The 19449-nt window shown below is 39.7% G+C and overlaps 1 protein-coding gene, 1 long non-coding RNA gene and 1 pseudogene across 4 annotated transcripts in view; 1 reads left to right on the plus strand and 2 right to left on the minus strand.

The window, feature by feature from the left end:
• The window catches only part of LOC309501096 (uncharacterized protein), a 49724-nt gene extending 45836 nt beyond the window's left edge, over nt 1-3888 (minus strand). For both annotated transcript variants that reach the window (XM_082173082.1, XM_082173081.1), the window contains exons 1-3: nt 3779-3888; nt 3297-3620; nt 53-361 (exon numbers count right to left, since the gene is read on the minus strand). In XM_082173082.1, the coding sequence (XP_082029208.1) occupies nt 53-361; nt 3297-3620; nt 3779-3824 (679 nt within the window). In that variant the 5' untranslated portion in view covers nt 3825-3888. The remainder of the gene's footprint in view (nt 1-52; nt 362-3296; nt 3621-3778) is intronic.
• Nucleotides 368-19449, plus strand: part of LOC309501249 — a 104615-nt gene continuing 85533 nt past the window's right edge. The window contains exon 1 of the long non-coding RNA XR_014206815.1: nt 368-1587. This is a non-coding gene — a long non-coding RNA (uncharacterized lncRNA). The remainder of the gene's footprint in view (nt 1588-19449) is intronic.
• On the minus strand, nt 15524-18480 carry LOC309500506 (CMRF35-like molecule 1; annotated as a pseudogene). Its single transcript has 3 exons — nt 18414-18480; nt 17830-18049; nt 15524-16560 (listed from the first exon to the last, which is right to left on the minus strand). The product of its transcript is annotated as a CMRF35-like molecule 1 (transcript).

Raw genomic sequence — 19449 nt, forward strand, 5'->3', positions numbered from 1 at the left:
AGGCCATTAAGAGTGTCACCATTTTTATAGCTGAACTGATTTGTGATCTTACCAGGTTTGGGTTCATTGACAGTGAGTTGAACAGGAGCCTGCAGATCTCCTACAGAGCAGAGGTACCATCCAGAATCACTGAGTCTCAGTCCAGTCATCAACACAGTGAAGGAGCTTCTCCTATCATCTCTGATCTGGAATGATGAATTCTGGGATGTGTCAGTCCTCCCCACTGTGTAACAGCTCTTATCTTTATATCTGCACCACTGTTTGAGTTTATCCTTATATCCAGAAGTGTAGAAACACTGGACACTGACATTATCACCTTCATGTCCAGATACACTGCTGCTCTTCACAGACACATCAGGAGCTGAAAACAGTCAAAAAGACAATAAGATTTGTCCATAAATTGTCTTATTGGCTATAAAATGTAAATAGGCCTATCTAAATTCCCTTGAAATTGATTTATTTGATATTTGTAAGTGTTTGCTATGTGGTTGGTAACACACTTTATTCAAAACTGGTTTTATTTTTAATAAACCGAAAAATGTGGAAGTTTGGTTCCTGTACTATAGAAAGTTAATTATTCAATTGATATGCAGGAACGCTGTTCTAAAATACAAAAAAAATAGTTTTTGTTTCTGTATTCAAAAAATGTCTCCTGAACTGATACCGCTTAACTGCTTTTTTAAACCACATTCAGCGAGTAATGTGATCCAGAACGAATCACTCTTATGAGACGGTTCTTTTCAGTGCATTAAAGAATAGGCTACAGAGCAACCAGTCCAACTCCAGAATCAATAGGCTTGTTTGAGAAGAGCAAAATCTGCGCAGAAGCGATCAGCGGTGATCACCGCGAAATGCCGGTTAGAAATGTGTCCGAGTGTGGTCCTGTACCATAGACTGTATAAAAGGCTCTGATGTCCTGCTGACGTAGGCTATGTAAAAAAAAAAAACTCTTGCGGAGGCGAGGCGGACGTGTCGGATTCTGCAGTTGATCTCCACCGACTGCGCTGAGTAAAAGCACGATGGGAAACGATTTGCTGACGACACAGCTTAATGTTCATTGGTTTAAACAACCATAATATGTTGTTTTCTTTTACAATGTTTGATTTTAAAACCCTGATATCCTGCTTTTATGTGTATAAATGATGTGTGACTATTCCTAAACTTTCTGACAGTGCGATTTCTCTATGTGATTGTTGTCATATTTAGGTCTGTAAAAATAAATAAAAACATGTCTTTTAAATGGAAATAAATATACCTTGGGTGTCTCGTTCATCATATTTATTTTCATATAAAAGCAACAGAACTTAAGCAACATTTTATCAGCAACAAAGCGCACGAGTGTGAATCCCGCGATATCCACCCTTGATATCCAAGGTGTCTGATCCACTACGAGAAGTTTTATCTTTAAGATGTGTGTGACCATCATATGGCACACAACGGAAATGACGAACCCTTCAAGTGGGGACTTTGGAGTGAGACACTTGTGTGCCATTATGTAGTGTTGCCACTTGGTGAAGGGAGCAACGAAAGACAACGTAATTTCCTCATTATTTTAACCTGGGATGTTCCTATGACAATGCAGACGGTGTCCATCAGCTGAATAGGCTGTTCTTGCAACAGAAATTTCTTATTATTGCTGTTAACATAACTGTTGCAAATATACATTTTATACAAAAAGTTTTAGATGTTATATATCTGTGTGTGAGTGCCTCAACTTTAAAACTTGCCATCTCATCTTTGGACCCTGCATTACCTAAAATTTCTTATGAAACTTATTTAAACATAACCTGACAAAATGTGTACAATGTAACTGATGTAAAGATTAATATCTTACCCTGATGTTCTATTTCTCTATCTTTTTTATTGCAGCTCATTGTTAACTCTTTTCTCATTTGTGTTCTGATGACATTGAACATATTGTTAATGCATTTTGTATATTATATACAAAGTTGTTTGTCATAAACATGTCATCTCTGTATGTTTTGCCCCAAAAAACAAAAACAAAAAAGAAAGAAAGAAAGAAAGAAAAGAAAAGTTGTGAACTCTTGCACTGTGTTTCTGTATTTGGTTGTATTGTGAGTATTTGGAGCACAGTGTGTTAAAAAAATTATGAAGATGTTTTATTAATTTGCAGCGGTTTTTTTCTATTTGCATGTGTTTTATTCAGTTGCATTGTGCTCTCTGCCACCGTAGGGCCTCCACTCAAGGGTAGAATATGATGAACAAATCTAAAAATGTTCCACATATGGTTGAAAATACCATCATTGGCCTATAGAGAGAGATAACATTCTGTAACATTGAATGATAACATTAAGACTATAAAAGAGGAAGGATGCCCTCCCTTCACTGTCACACTGCAGCCACTCTGTGTGACTGTATGACTGCTGGCCTTTACTTAAGAGAAAATAAAATGAGTCAATTTGTCTCTTATTCAGAATTGTTTATTTGTTTATTTGCCATCTCGTCTATCTTGCCCGCACTTTTTTCACTCCTCCCCTCACTGTAGCCGCCTATACTCTTGCCTATATTTCAAACGAGCCTTATGACTTTACGAGTCGGTTCTTTTTATTAAGTTAAAAGGCTTGTTCACACTGAAGCGGTGCTGCACAGACCGATCGGTGTATGACATGAATGCACAGCGAGAGCGATTAGCAGATGACACTGTGTGCTTTTGAATCGCTCTCGCTGTACTTTGATGTCATACACCGATCGGTCTGTGCAGCGCCGCTTCAAGTCGAACAAGCCTAAAACATACAGCAGAACCACTGTTGTCCGATAGTTGGCTAACAACGGCTGTGTCCCAATTCAAAGGCTGGATCATTCGAAGGCCATGAAGGTTGGACTGAACGTTGTTAAATGGGACGGTCTAGCCGGAGGATTGTTCTTGTCGCCAACTGTGACAGCTGTCGTTGATGAGTGGCAGTAACGTTTGTACTGGACTTTTAGAAAGTTATATTAAACTCTCTTAAAGGGGTTCACAAACTGTCTACATATGTTCACCAAGGTCCATTTCTATGCTAAAGAGTATATAGGCTAATCTTATAAATCTGTAAACTAATCACATAATATAAGTCAAAAAAATGTTTTTATATGTATCATTAGATATTTGAGTTAGTTGAAACCCAATACTTTAAAGGTGTAAACCTTTAAAAAGGTGTAAACCCAACAACAACACTTACCTTTTACATTATTTATAACGTTATTTATAGCTTCATTATTTCATATTTATTCTATTTTAATAAATTGCATTGTCAGAAAAAAAAAAAAAATGTAATTCGTAAATCGAAATTTTTTACCTGATTGTACCGTCAGATACAAATAATAACGAGCGTCTACAGTGTTATAGTCACCAATCTCCACAGCGCACCAGTAATATCCAGAGTCGGAGATCTCCAGTTTGTCCCATCGCACTGTAAAAATACTCTGGTCTGGATAATCAGTGATGGAAAATTTTCCTGTCTTTCCTGCATATGCCAATATACTGCAAGAGCTCCAAATTCCCCCCCAACACAAATATTTGCGGTTTTCTTTATGTTGTTTATCATACACACATGGAATAATGCCAGATGATCCAGATTTCACTGCTATATTAAGTTTCAGTGTATTAACTCTAGCACCACCTGTAGACAAGAATAAACGTAGGGGAGAAAACATAAAACACAAACTGCACATGATGTATATAGAAGAATTATAACTTAAACCATTTAAAAAAATGTAACAACAGACTGTACAATGGTTTAGTAATACTTTAAACAAAATTATATATATATTTTCTTACCCGAGATGTAAAGTAAAATCCCAGAGAGAATCAGAAGGTAAATCATGTCTACAGTGGAGTGTGTGTGTATGAGAGGAGCTGGTCACTTCTTGAAGTGTCTCTGTTTCCTCCTGTTTCCGTTTCAGAGCAGAAATATCACCAGAAACCACATAAGCGTCAGCAAGTGAGCAAAGTAGCAGCAGCAAACTCAAACTAGCCACAAGACAACAACAATCAACATTTTACTGATAACTGATTTGATTTGTGAACAGGTTTAAGCATGTTAAAAGATACTGTAGTAGTGGTATAATCTGAATAAGCAGATTCTCTTGTTCAATTTGATATAAAACATTTACTCAAAAATACTAAATAAAACACTTTCTTCACCCACAATTACTGAACAAAATGTTACATTATTCAAGTCACCATTTTGACAAAACTGTGAAAGTGATTAACACAAACTGTTATGTTTAATTGTTATTTAGTTTTTTAATCATGGGTTTTACAATATATATATTTCAAATATTACAACACTAAATATTTCAAAACACAATTCATAGCAAAGAATATGGGAAATTATATTCCCAAAACTATAAAGTTTTAGATAAAAAGTATTACATCCATCCCCAGTGTCTCATATTTCCTTAAAATAATTCACAATGTATTCAAGAATATTTAAAAATGTGTTGTGGCCACATTGGTTCCTGTAGTGAGTGTGCAAGTAAAATAATAATGTGTGAGTGTGAATCTGTGGCCTTTGGACAGAAACCAACCACAAAAACACACGAGTCAGTAAAGAAGCAACACATTCACACAGAGACTGACCTCAGCTCCACTGGCACTGTTCACCACATCAGATACGGTGTGATACATACAGTATATGGGCAGACAAAAAAAACTGATGTCTCTGTTGACGGCCATTCAAACGAAAAAAGTAGTGTGTATCCAGAATATATAGCAACATACTATATAGACGACAGACCAGGGATGGTTGTAACATTTTTGACATTTCTCTCTGTATCTTGGAGTTTTTTTAAGCCAGTTCAAAATGTGATTCAGGAACTAGTTACAAGTGTCAGCTATTAAATGACATGGCTGTTATCTTTGCAGCACAAACAGAAAAATGTGTGGCTTAGTTTCAAATGAGGGGTGAAATGTTACAATACATAGTCCGGGTTAGTTGAAACATACCCAGAGGTGAGATGTAACATTATGATATTCACCGGGGTGATATGTAACATTAGGAAATTTAAAAAATATATATATTTTGAAAGCTTTTTATTCAACACAGGCTTTTTAACATTGTGTGTGTGTGTGTGTGTGTGTGTGTGTGTGTGTGTGTGTGTGTGTGTGTGTGTGTGTGTGTGTGTGTGTGTGTGTGTGTAACAAAACTGAATAAAATGAGCAAATGTGCACCAGCTTCAACAATTGAACACTATTTGTGTGTTTGTGTGTGTTGTTCCTAGTTGGAAAAATTGGAAGCGTTACAATTAACATGTGTTACAGTCATTTCAGGTCTCCCCTACACATTACAAAACAAGACAGGACAATAGAACATGAAGCCAAAGGCAAACAAAACAGAAAACACACACATACACGTTATGGTTTCAGTATCTTTGGCCCTGTTTACACCTGGTATTAAGATGTGTTTTGGTCGATCGGATCACAAGTAGACGAGGGAGACACATACATGTTTACACCTGGTGTTTTAATCATAGACTGTAAAAAATATGGACAAAGCGTCTGTGACGTCACCCATAGACTTCTGAAGAACGGTTTTGAGGCCGTTTATGGGGGGTATGGGCGGCGCCATATTTCAATACAAATGTTCAGAAAGGATAACTTACAGGTATGATTTGTTGTGTCAGATCATGGCCGAGACGTCAAATTTCAGGAATTCCACTCGGCGCAGCCTTTGCTCGTTGTCAGCTGTCAATCAAGTTGTCAATCGCGCCCTTATTTGTCATACATTTTATATCTAAATACGATCTAAACTAACGAGTTAGAAAAAAAAAAAAATCACCCCCCTCAGTTGTCAGGCACTCGGAACCTATCGAAAAATACAATAAAAGTCCATGGGACCAACCTGTAAAAACATGAATTTATGCTGTGAAAACGGACATTTTAACATGGGGGTGTATGGACATTTGCTCCCTTTTGGGACCTGTCCCTAGCGGATTTTCGATGTATTGCAGTTTTTCGCACTTCCGGGTAGGCTTCATTTTTCAGATTATAATGTTGCCGCTTGGTTTTAATCCGTCTCTTTTGTCCATTTTCAAACACTTCTGTCCTGATTTCTTCGAGGGGAGGGTCTATGGGCGGGTAAATTTATGGACTTTTTCAGATCTTTCGATCTAATGGATGAAATAAGCTCACGCAATTAACATATTAACATATGACCGGAGAAAACAGAAAAACACACAGAGAGCAGTAGCTTTCGTTTCTGCTCTGACAGCCACTAGACCAGCCGAATGTGTTGAGTAGAAATCAGGAATGGTGAGAGAACATTGTGCTTGGTACGTTTTTCGTCTTCAAACCAAACTTGGGTCTCCAGCCAAACTTTAAATCCCGTCTGGCTAGCGCACTTCCCATAATGTTAACGCATTATGTCAGAAGGTGGAGAGTAGACGGTCCGTTGAACAAGCGTCTGGATGCAGTCTCAGGATAAATACTTGATGCTTGATGACTTGATACTTGAGTCAATGGTGTTAAAGTTGCAATCAATGTCTTCCATGTTAAACAAAGAAATGATGATGAACTTGCGATCTTAGTTTGACTCTCTAATGGTTGAGGAAGTTACACATGTCTTGATGTGTTGAGGCCTGTGTCTTGATGTGGTGTGTGAGCTCTGAGGCCGGGTGAGTTCACACTTGAACAGCAACCAAGACGCAGAGAAGAGAGAAGGAGAGAGGTCACTCAGACAGTGGCCTTTAACTCTTCAGTGAGCCAATAGGAACTTAACCCATCATAGAAAACCTTCTGCATTTTTACATTTTCAAAAAACATAATTTAGTATGATTTATAAGCTGTTTTACTCATGGGGTCCAAAAAAATGTCCCCACAAGATAACAAATTTCTGGTATTTTCTGGTACACTTTGTGCTCATAACATACCTAAACAACACTGTCACAGGCCGGGGTGGCCCTCCCTCCCCTGCTGAGCGTACCACCTCGAGGAGTTACCCAGAGACACGACAGACCAAACAAGATAATTATCAAAAACTTATATTTTATTTAGTTAAAACAAGTCCAATCTCAACTTAAAATCCACCGACTGATCCACCTCTCTCTCTTCCACCAGGTTGCGGGGGAGGTTCACCCGGCGGTTCCTCTCGACCAGAGGTAATTAATGAAGCAGGCACTAGTAAGGTTTCGCCCCACGGTCCCTCTTCAGCCGGACATAAGTAATGGGGCGGACGCTGATAAGGATTCACACGACGACTCTTCTTCGGTTGGAGGTAAGTGATGGCACAGGCACTGGCAGGGGTTTCACACAGCAACTCCTCTTCGGTGGGAGGTAAGTAACGCACAGGGACTGGCAGGAGTTCGCACAACAGTTCCTCTTCAACTGGAGGTAAGTAATGACACAGGCACTGGCAAGGGCTTCACACAGCAGTTCCTCTTCGGCTGGAGGTAAGTAATGGCACGGACACTGACAGGGGTTTCGCACAGCAGTTCCTCTTCGACTGGAGATAAGTAATGACACAGGCACTGGCAGGGGTTTCACACAGCAGTTCCTCTTCGGCTGGAGGTAAGTAATGCCCCAGGCGCTAGAAAGAATTTCGCACGGCAGCTCCTCTTCAGCCGGAACGTGAGTACTGGAGCAAGCGCTGGTAGGGAATTGACAACAAAGGAAGGGGTTACTCGTCGCACAGGACAGCATCAATCATTTGAGTGTCAGCTCTCTTGGGATAGGGGGAAGGGTCGGGCAGGGAATCATCAGTAGTACTCCAATATTCCGTCACGGAGGGCCAGCAGGGAACTCTCTCATTCCTTCCACAGGCCAGTAGCAACAGTGTTCGATGACAGGGGACAATTTCTCTATGTGCACAGAACAATCACGATGAATAGAAGACTTGACGATCAGCAACTGAATCTTCTTACCACAAAGCAGCGATGGCAGTATTTAATGGCAGAGGACGGCTTCTCTATATTCACAGAACCACAGAGGTGGGTACAGGTTTCAATAGTCCTCAGCTGAGCCTTCTCCCCAACAGCAACAGCATTCAATGGCAGAGGACAGTTTCTCTATGTTCATAGAACAATCATTGGTGAATAGAAGACGTAACACTGAATCTTCTTACCACAGGGAGCAGCGATGACGGTATTCAATGGCAGGGGGCGGTTTCTCTATGTTCACAGAACAGAAATGGTAAGTGCAGATTTCAACAGTCCTCAGCTGAGCCTTCTCCCCAGCAGCAACAGCATCCAATGGCAGAGGACAGTTTCTCTATGTTCACAGAACAATCATTGGTGAATAGAAGACGTAACACTGAATCTTCTTACCACAGGGAGCAGCGATGACGGTATGCAATGGCAGGGGGCGGTTTCTCTATGTTCACAGAACAGAAATGGTAAGTGCAGATTTCAACAGTCCTCAGCTGAGCCTTCTCCCCAGCAGCAACAGCATCCAATGGCAGAGGACAGTTTCTCTATGTTCACAGAACAACAGTGGGGAGTACAGGTTTCAACGATCCACAGCTGGCCTTCTTTCCATAGAACAGCGATGCATAGATCTCTCAATAATCCTCTTCAGTGGTGAGTACAGGATAGACCTGCATTCCTGCACAGCATATGCTCAAGACACAACAGTTAATTAGTTTCAGTTTGACCTTCAAAACCCATGAGTAGACGACTGGGGAACGGGCAGACATAAACTTCAGTTTCCACACCAGTGCACAATTCAGTCACTTCAAATGATCACACGTGTTCACTTCACATTAAACACTGCAACTCACATCAACTCACAGTGAATAAGGTCTCTTATCGTGGTCCCAGTCGACTCCCTTCGCTCAACGGACAAACTGTACATCCAAGCTGTATAGATGGTTGACTATGGAAACACAACTGACATTGAAAAGCTTCAGAACAGAACTCACCGGGCGCCGGGGCGGTTTCACCACATCTTGGCGGGTAGCGGGCACTACAGGCATTAACTTCCTAATAGAACTGGCAGATAACACTCGTCTGTTCGATGAAATAACACAGTTCAATCATACCACTGCTTTCCAGCTTTTCCTTCTTTACTTGCAGTTTTCTCCGTACTTTAACGATCTGCCCTCTCGTATACTGCCCGATGTTATCAGTAGATCAATAACAACAGATTTCCTCCAGTCTGCGTCCGCCCAAAAGAATTCTTGCCCCAAAACTTCGACGTCCGAACTTCTACGTACAAACTCCCAACACAAAACTTCCTCTCCTCACTGCACATCAACCGGATCCTTTTATAATACCCCTCGTGGCCCAATCTCTACTCCTCGCCCAGCTGCCACTCATTTCCTCATCAGCGAGCTCCGTCAGACTGTTTACCCAGGAAAACCCGGAACCGTTCCGGTGTTACATCAAACTCGCTCCCCCGAAAACAAGTATAGAGCGGGACAGTTCCACTTATTCGTCACCCCGTGACAACACACAAACACACACACACACACAAACTGAAAAGTCCACAGATGAAAGGAGACATTTTTTTAACTATAAAAAAAAACTACTACTACTTTTATTTTAAAATGAGCATGTTTGTAAAAATGCAAATGGAACAGAAAGTGAAGAAATGATACGCACACAAATATATACCAACAAAATATATAAATACTGTTAAAAAAAGACTATCACATTTCAAAGAAGGCTAGTTATGAACTCGACTAATAGATTAATTTACGGTCCGTATAACGCTGTTCATATGGGTCCTTTTGAAAAAATAGGGCAGGGAGGGGGATCAAGCAAACCTAAAGTTACCTTATTGTGTTTATATCTGTGGATCTGTTAGATGTTCATGTAAAGCAAGCCTAAAAAAACTACAAAGAAATTGTCTTGTGATAGTTAGTTCTCTTCTGTTCCTGTTATTCTCACTGTTGTTGTTCACAAGTTCACACTTATATATAATTAGATGGAGTAAAGCTTTATGCGCATTTGGCTAACTGAAAGTGTGGAGAAGGGGTGGTGGAGGGATGCTGATCAACTGTAAATGAACAGAGGCAAGTCTGCTGTATATATACCTCTTATTGTTAATTACACTGAACAAAATTATAAACGCAACACTTTTGTTTTTGCCCCCATTTTTCATGAGCTGAACTCAAAGATCTAAGACTTTTTCTATGTACACAAAAGGCCTATTTTTCTCAAATATTGTTCACAAATCTGTCTAAACCTGTGTTAGTGAGCACTTCTCCTATTCTGAGATAACCCTTCCACTTTACATGTGTGGCATATCAAGATGCTGATTAGACAGCATGATTATTGCACAGTTGTGCTCTTCAATGGCTGTGCGAAGCTGCTGGATATTGGCAGGACCTGAAACACGCTGTCGTATACGCCGATCCAGAGCATCCCAAACATGCTCAATGAGTGACATGTCCGGTGAGTATGCTGGCCATGGAAGAACTGGGATGTTTTCAGCTTCCAGGAATTGTGTACATATCCTTGCAACATGGGGCTGTGCATTATCATGCTGCAACATGAAGTGATGGTCGTGGATGAATGGCACAACAATGGGCCTCAGGATCTCGTCACGGTATCTCTGTGCATTCAAAATGCCATCAATAAAATGCACCCATGTTCGTTGTCCATAACATACGCCTGCCCATAGCATAACCCCACCGCCACCAAGGGCCACTCGATCCACAACGTTGACATCAGCAAACCGCTCACCCACACGACGCCATACACGCTGTCTGCCATCTGCCCTGTACAGTGAAAACCGGCATTCATCCGTGAAGAGAACACCTCTCCAAAGTGCCAGAGACGCCATCGAATGTGAGCATTTGCCCACTCAAGTCGGTTACGACGACGAACTGCAGTCAGGTCGAGCCCCCGATGAGGACGACGAGCATGCAGATGAGCTTCCCTGAGACGGTTTCTGACAGTTTGTGCAGAAATTCTTTGGTTATGCAAACCGATTGTTGCAGCAGCTGTCCGGGTGGCTGGTCTCAGACGATCTTGGAGGTGAAGATGCTGTATGTGTCCTGGGCTGGTGTGGTTACACGTGGTCTGCGGTTGTGAGGCCGGTTGGATGTACTGCCAAATTCTCTGAAACGCCTTTGGAGACGGCTTATGGTAGAGAAATGAACATTCAATTCACGGGCAACAGTTCTGGTGGACTTTCCGGCAGTCAGCATGCCAATTGCACGCTCCCTCAAAACTTGCGACATCTGTGGCATTGTGCTGTGTGATAAAACTGCACATTTTAGAGGAGGGATGTCCCGATACCACTTTTTCACTTCCGATACCGATACCGCAGATCTGGCTATTTGCCGATACCGATATCAATCCGATATTTTTATTTTATTCTTGAACTAATACTACTACTAATAATAAAATATATGGAAGCACTTTGCTCAATTAGCCACCTAATAACATCTCACTCAAATGGAGAACAAATACTTCTAGTCCACAACAACAGTTGATTATGAAAGACTGCCACCTTTTATTCAAACACTACAAAAATAAATAAATACACTCTCTCTCTCTCTCTCTCTCTCTCTCTCTCTCTCTCTCTCTCTCTCTCTCTCTCTCTCTCTCTCTCTCTCTCTCTCTCTCGTGCGCAACATATAGTTTCATTTAGGCGTTTCGCCTACATGATTGTGAAAGACGACGCTGAACTAGACCTTACGTTTAAATTCCGAATCGACGACTTTGACTATGTTGTGTTTGCAACAACAGGGAAAATGAAATGTTTTGGTTGCAGTAAAGTGGGACATTTGATTCGCGATTGCCCTGATAAAAGAGAAACATTAGTAACAGAGCAAAATATAAATGATGTAACTGTCCCGCCACCCGTGACAAATCAACCCATTGAAACTGGCAGTACGGAGCCAGACGCGATCACGGCAGAACGAGCTGAACACGAGGCGATCGCAACAGAGCTGCAAGGGATAAGTAAGGTTAATTCTGAGACTATTATAACGAAAGGGTCGTTGAACAAAACAGTAGAAGATGCGGAGTCCACTGGGTCTTTTGATGACGGACTCAACTTGACAAATCGAATAGTCACTCGTTCGGAGAGTAACGACATTAAGGTGTCTGAGATCCCACAGTGCGCGGGAGAAAAACAGTCTTCGATTGAGCAAATATGCGAGAATGATGGCATTGACATAGAGGCAGAACATACACTGTTTAAGGTACCATTAAAACGAAGGAAAAGTGATAATTCTTGTGACTTGAGACCTGCAAAGAGAACAGATGTAGGTGAATGTGAAGACCAGGCAGACACAGAGAGTGGCAGTGAATCAGACTGTAGTCTTTCTCTTTCACAGACTGAATGCGTGAGTCGCAATTATGAAGTGGAAGATATAAAATTGTTTCTTAAAGCAACGAAAAATAGAAGAGGGGTACGAGTGAACGAATACTTTCCTGACCTTAAACAGTTTATTGAAAAGACAAGGTGTCTGATGGCTGAAGGTTTTTTTACCAACAAAGAAATTTACAGGTTAAAGAAGCTAGTGAGAACTCAATACTGAAATAAACAATGATGGGGGAGAAAAAAGCTAATTTAATGATAATCAGTGGTTTGTTTTTGCTGTTTTGTTATTTATTCTCTATGGGTGAAGTTAGTGTTGCTTCAGTCAATGTAAATGGAGCAAGAGATGTGAAAAAAAGAGTAATGTTATATGAAATGTCTAAGCAGAAAAAAATTGACATTTTTTTTTTCTTCAAGAAACTCACAGTGATTCCAAGAATGCTGCAGATTGGGAAAGAGAATGGGATGGCATCTCTATTTTAAGTCACAACACTGCTAGCAGTGGAGGAGTTGCCGTTTTATTTTCTAAGAACTTCAAACCAATTTCGTATGAGGTTGAAGAGATTATAAAAGGTAGACTTTTAAAGGTTAGAGCTTTATTTGAAATTTATTATTTTGTTTTTATTTGTGTTTATGTCCCAACCTCAGGAGTTGAAAGAATGTTGTTTTTAAATACTCTCAATTTAACCTTGCAAAATTGTGACAGTGAAGAGTTTTTGTTTCTGGGAGGAGATTTTAATTGTACTGAACAAACTATTGATAGGAATCACATAGAGCCCCATGAGCCATCTCGGAAGAGACTTATTCAAGTAATTAAAACGAATGAGTTGTGCGATATATGGAGACATGTTAATGGTAATCTAAGACAATATACTTGGTCTCATACCCGTGACAATGTTTTATCTTTTGCTAGGTTGGATAGATTTTATGGTTTTAAACATCAATGTGGTATTTTTAGCAAATGTTTTATTGTCCCTGTTAGTTTTTCTGATCATAGCATGGTGTGTTGTTCTTTTATTTTGAACTCCATTAGACCAAAGAGTGCTTACTGGCATTTTAACAGTTCTTTGCTAAATGATACAAATTTTAAGGAAAATTTCAAATATTTTTGGGAAACGTTTAGAGCAACAAAGAATACATTCCAGACATTGAGGCAGTGGTGGGATTTTGGTAAAGTTCAAATGAAACAATTTTGTCAACAGCATACTCGAAACATTACTGTACAGTTATCTAAATCTATGAAGAACTTGGAGACAGCAATAGTCAAATTACAGGAGTTAGCTGAATCATCTGGGGGGGAGGATGTTTTGGAAGCTCTTACAATGAAAAAAACTCAACTTTGACTGGTTTAAATATACCTGGTTTTAATTGTAATGTTCATTTATCCGCTTATGCTGATGATGTGATTGTATTAGTTAATAGTCAAAAAGATATAGAGATTTTAAAGAAATTACTTGAAGATTTTAGAGCTTTATCTTCTGCTAAAATAAACTGGAACAAAAGTGAAGCTTTAATATGTGGAAAGTGGACTGGAGAGGAACTAAGCATTCCTGATGGTTTATTTTGGAGTAAAGGAGGTTTAAAATACTTGGGGGTCTTTTTAGGAGATGAGGACACTGTACAGAAAAATTGGGAAGGGATTGTTGAAAAAAATAAAGGTCGATTAGCCAAATGGAAATGGCTGGCCCCAAACATGTCCTATAAAGGGCGTACTTTAATTATCAATCATTTAATTGCATCTTCTCTCTGGCATAAGTTGGCATGTATAGATCCACCTGTGAAAATGTTGACTGAAATTCAAGCCTTACTGGTGGACTTTTTCTGGGATAAATTACATTGGATTACAAAGAGCATTTTATTTTTGTCTAAAGAAGAAGGTGGACAGGGACTGATAAACTTGCAAAGCAGAACAGCAGCTTTCCGTCTACAATTTATACAAAGGCTTCTTTCGGGGTCAAGTGACTTTGGTTGGAGAGTGGCTGCTTGTGCTATTCTACGGAGTCTGGGAGGCCTACAGATGGACAAATCTCTCTTTTTGTTAGACCCCCTTAAACTGGATGCCTCCAATATGCCAATTTTTTATCGAAACCTTTTTAAAGTATGGAGTCTTTTTAATCAACAAAATACACCGTGTATGAAATCACTCTTCTGGTTGTTAAACGAACCCATACATGGAGCTCGTTTGGATATCTCTGATGTTGGACGCAGTTTTCCTGGACTAAATAATATCCTTTGCAAATCCAGGATAACCACCTTAAGACTTCTGCTAAGTGTGGCTGGACCTAATTTCACGAACATTGAGCAAACAGCATCACTTTTGAGAATTGTTTCAACTCGAATAGTTGCTCAACTGATGGCAAAGTGGCAGTCTGCTCTTTCAAAGGAAGAGAGACTACTATTAACAGACTATTGGACAGGAGTAGAGACTCCTAATACTGAAGACCCTTTTCCGACTATATACTTGTCTCCGAAACTAGATGATTGCATGGGTTTGTTTTTAAAAACTGGAAAGTCTTTGTGTTTGGATTTCTTTTCGGTTACAGGGAAAGTCTTGTACAAAGCTTGTGTTTTGGTTTTTAACAAGAAGATTTTAGATGACAAAGTGTATACACCATGGCGTTCTTTCTTAAAATTACAAGATAATGTTAAGCCTGAATGGAGAGTTTTGTATAAGCCACCGTTAACGAAGAGAGTAGGAGATATACAATGGAGAGTGCTCCATGGAGCAATAGCTGTCAATGCTTTTATTTCTGTTTTAAATCCTGAGGTGAGCTCTGAATGTCCTTTTTGTTTTAAAAGAGAGACTGTTTTTCATGCTTTCATGGAGTGCTTTAGGTTAAAGCCCTTATTTGATGTATTAAGGAATCTTTTTGATGCTTTTAATGAAACTTTTTCCAAGGAAATATTTATTTTGGGTGCAAAATATGTGCAGAAAAGATGAATTGATTGTCAATTAGTAAATTTTATCTTGGGTCAAACTAAACTAGCTATTTATTCAAGTAGAAAAAATATGATTGAACAAAGGCCTGGACATAATGTTACTGTGTTGTTTCCAAATCTTATAAAGTCTAGAGTGTTGATTGATTTTAATTTTTATAAATCTATGGATGATCTTATTTCTTTTGAACTAAAATGGTGTACCAAAGGAGCATTGTGTTTTATGATTGAAGATGAACTATTTTTTACACATTTTCTGTACATTTTATTCTCTGTGATAATTTATACCTTGTGATTTGTTTTATGTAGATTTGTAATAAAGAGCATTTTAAATTCTCTCTCTCTCTCTCTCTCTCTCTCTCTCTCTCTCTCTCTCTCTCTCTCTCTCTCTCTCTCTCTCTCTCTCTCTCTCTCTCACACACACACACATTTATTTTATTCCGGCAGGAACCGGCGAACATTTAAAGACTTTAATGACACAAAATAAATCAACAACAAAACGAAAGTAAAAGACAGTAGCCCCTCACGGACGACTGCTGTCACATAATAAAACATAAAAACCACAACATAAGTTCAGGCCTGTCCTCTCTCGCTCTTCACTGTTGTCACTCCTCCTTTATGCTTCCTCTCCTCCGTGAGAGATACGAGACCGGTGCGTTGCGCAGGTGTCGCTCATCAGTAATCCACCGGCACCACTGGCCTCGTGCCGCTCTCTCACGGCCCTCGGCCTAGTCCTGCTCGCCACAGTAATATTCGAGCATTTAAGCGATGGTTTAAGCTAGATTTTCTCATGGTTTGTGTTTGATAGGTATCGGATCATATTTTTTTCTCCCCTCCGATCTAGCGTTCTGGGCCAGTATCGGCACGATACCGATGACGTGGATCGGATTGGGACATCCCTATTTTAGAGTGGCCTTTTATTGTGGCCAGCCTAAGGCACACCTGTGCAATAATCATACTATCTAATCAGCATCTTGATATGCCACACCTGTGAGGTGGATGGATTATCTCGGCAAAGGAGAAGTGCTCACTAACACAGGTTTAGACAGATTTGTGAACAATATTTGAGAGAAATATGCCTTTTGTGTACATAGAAAACGTCTTAGATCTTTGAGTTCAGCTCATGAAAAATGGGGGCAAAAACAAAAGTGTTGTGTTTGTTGTTTATTTCAAGTTTCAGGGATTTACTTACGAAGACGGACCAGCTTTTTTACAAGATTGTTTGCCGCGGTAATCACAAGATTACTGAAATAAATGACTTACATGTATTTTTATATGTATTATTGTCCTTCTGAACCGTGAGTTGAACAGGAACCTGGAGATCTCCAGCAGAGCAGAAGTACCATCCAGAATCACTGAGTCTCAGTCCAGTCATCAACACAGTGAAGGAGCTTGTCCCATCATCCAGGGTTCTCAAGTCTCACGCATTGGCCGTGAGACACACGCAATTCAACCAGTTCACACGCTCACACGCCACACCATGTATTTCTCAAGCTGAAAAGGCAATGCCAACCAAGTTGTCCTGCAAGCTTTATAACGTTGTGTACGAGGCGCACGCACACAAAGTGTGCACGCACCGTACGTTCGTTACTAGGTAACCAACAACATCGCGCGAACGCGCTGGGTTTGTGCTGGTGTAATGCATTGGTCAAAAAAAGTAGGGTTTTTTTTTCTGACAGACCAGCCCATGAAACATGTAGATCAGCGGCCCATTGGTTCTTTTCTTGATTGACACTGGGCTGGCCCAATCACAACTTTAAACGAGTGAGCGAGCGTGCAGCAGTGTCAGTGTGCATCTGTCAAAATATTCAGCGAGATGGAGAAGAAACGCAAGGAATGTGCAGAGAAATAGCGTGAAACAATAGAAACTGGCCCTTAAAGCAGACACTGTAAACTGTGTCAACATATACAGTATGTTTTCTGCCCTTCATCAGCTCCTGTGATGATGATGATAGTGAGGAGGATCAGGAGAGAGATGAGTAATCCGCGGTAAGCATAACTTCTTTCAAAACACTTAGGCCATGTCATGAGTGTAGGAACCCATAACCCAGTTACAGATTATTTCCATATCTGCATATTTGACGATTACCGCAATTCACTAGAAATTTAATGAGAGGCGTTTGTAAACCATGTTTTTCGCCAAAATAAAAGCTTGATGCAGTTTGCGTCAAAATAAAAGATCATGTGCTTATCTCTTTCAAGTATAGAAATAGGTACAAATCTAATTATGAAAGTTTCCTTTATTTTTTTGTGCATTTGTTTTTACAAAATATGGCTATTACGGTCATAGGATTAATATTATAACTATTATTATGTAGTAGGTGTAATGTAAATAGACACTGTAACTAAAAGAGGTTTAAATTTTTCTTTGTTTAATTTGCACACTGAATATAGTTTGGAGCTTTTAATTTTGAACTCTCAAAGTGCACCAGATTGATGGATTTAACATTAAAATGCACAAAATTTTCTCACGGGGGGCAATTTGTTATATTTTTATATATTTGTAATTTGAAATATAACATTAAATAGTATATTTGATGTGATGAATTGCTCTGTCATTTATCAGATTTACCAATTGTTATAATTTCAATTTGTGCTGGTTAATTATGAACAATGGGTAAAATTGGGGGGCGGGGGCAGGCCTCCATTAGGGCTCCTCCCCTAACCGCATGTGATCTCACTCCAAGCTTTTGATAAAACTTGAGAACCCTGCATCATCACTGATCTGGACTGATGAATTCTGGGATGTGTCAGTCCTCTTCCCAGTTTAACAGCTCTTATCTTTATATCTGCACCACTGTTTGAGTTTATTCTGATATCCAGAAGTGTAGAAACACTGAACACTGACATTATCACCTTCATGTCCAGATACACTGCTGTTCATCACAGACACATCAGGAGCTGAACACAGAGCAAACAAACAAACAAAAAAGTTGGATTTAGCATAACTGCAGCATAAAACCCCATATCACACAGAGGAAAAGTATAAAAAAAAAAAAAATACAAAAAAAATGAAAACAGTCTTGTTGAACAGTTAAATACAAATGTTTTCTGTCATCTGGTTTTTCATGAATCTCCACAGCGCACCAGTAACTTCCAGAGTCTGAAGATGTTGCATTGTTGAGTTTCAGTTTCACAGTAAAAATATTGTGGCCTGGATAATCAGTTATTGTCCATTTCCCTGTATTGTTTGCATGGGCTGTGATTTGGCAGAATGACCAAGTAAACCCTCTACACCAGAACTTTGAGTTTGGTTTATACTGACTGTCATACAGACACGGGATTGTAACAGATCCTCCTTCTCTCACAGTTACATGATCTAATGTCTTCATGCTCAAAGTTTCTGTAGAAAACACACACACACACACACACACACACACACACACACACACACACACACACACACACACACACACACACACACACACACACACACACACACACACACACACACACACACACACACACACACACACACACACACACACACACACACACACACACAAACTGCTATAGGAATGGTTTGACAAAAGAGTATTTTAGTTAAACATGCACTTGAAAAGGTTCTGATCAAAGCAAAGAGCCGAGGCAGCCTTACAGTACAACACTTCCCAAAGAAATATGCACAAATATAATGTACAAAACACTGAATCTGAAGGCCTTATATTATTGACCCTTAATTCATAAAAAGAGATATTTTATATAGTGCATGCTGTGCTTCATGCATCATACGAACCAGGCAGAACAGAATTTACACAAGCATCTTACAATTCCATTATTGTTTGGGTATCAAGCCCAACAAAACGTCAATGACACACATGCAGACAAGAGTCAGGTATGTAATGTAAAAAGCAGAATTGAGAACCTTTTCATACATTTTCAGGGTGTTACGAACTGCTCAGAGACTTGGGTTGAAGATCCAAATGCAGATTTATTGGGATAGTCCAGAATCCTAATACATTCTACGGACAAAAGGTAAAAAACACAGGCAGAGAATCAAAAACCCAAGACACAGGAAACTAGGATAACGCTCAGAACTGCAGTGCGACAAGACATTTCACAAAGTAAGAGTGAATACACAGGGCTTAAATAGACAAAAGTGAACAAGATAATAACACACAAGTGGAAGTATCAGAACATGATTATCCAGGCAATGGGTTATGGGAAATGTAGTTCATGGTGAGATAAAGTAGAATGATGGAGTGCCCTCAGCTGGTGGTTGTGACACAGTGACAGTTTTCACAGTTATGTCAAATAAATGGATACATTTATAACATTGGCTGGCCATAATAAAATCTTTG

Source organism: Leuciscus leuciscus (genome assembly GCF_965113295.1).
Source record: "Leuciscus leuciscus genome assembly, chromosome: 6".
NCBI classification, from domain to species: Eukaryota; Metazoa; Chordata; class Actinopteri; order Cypriniformes; family Leuciscidae; genus Leuciscus; species Leuciscus leuciscus.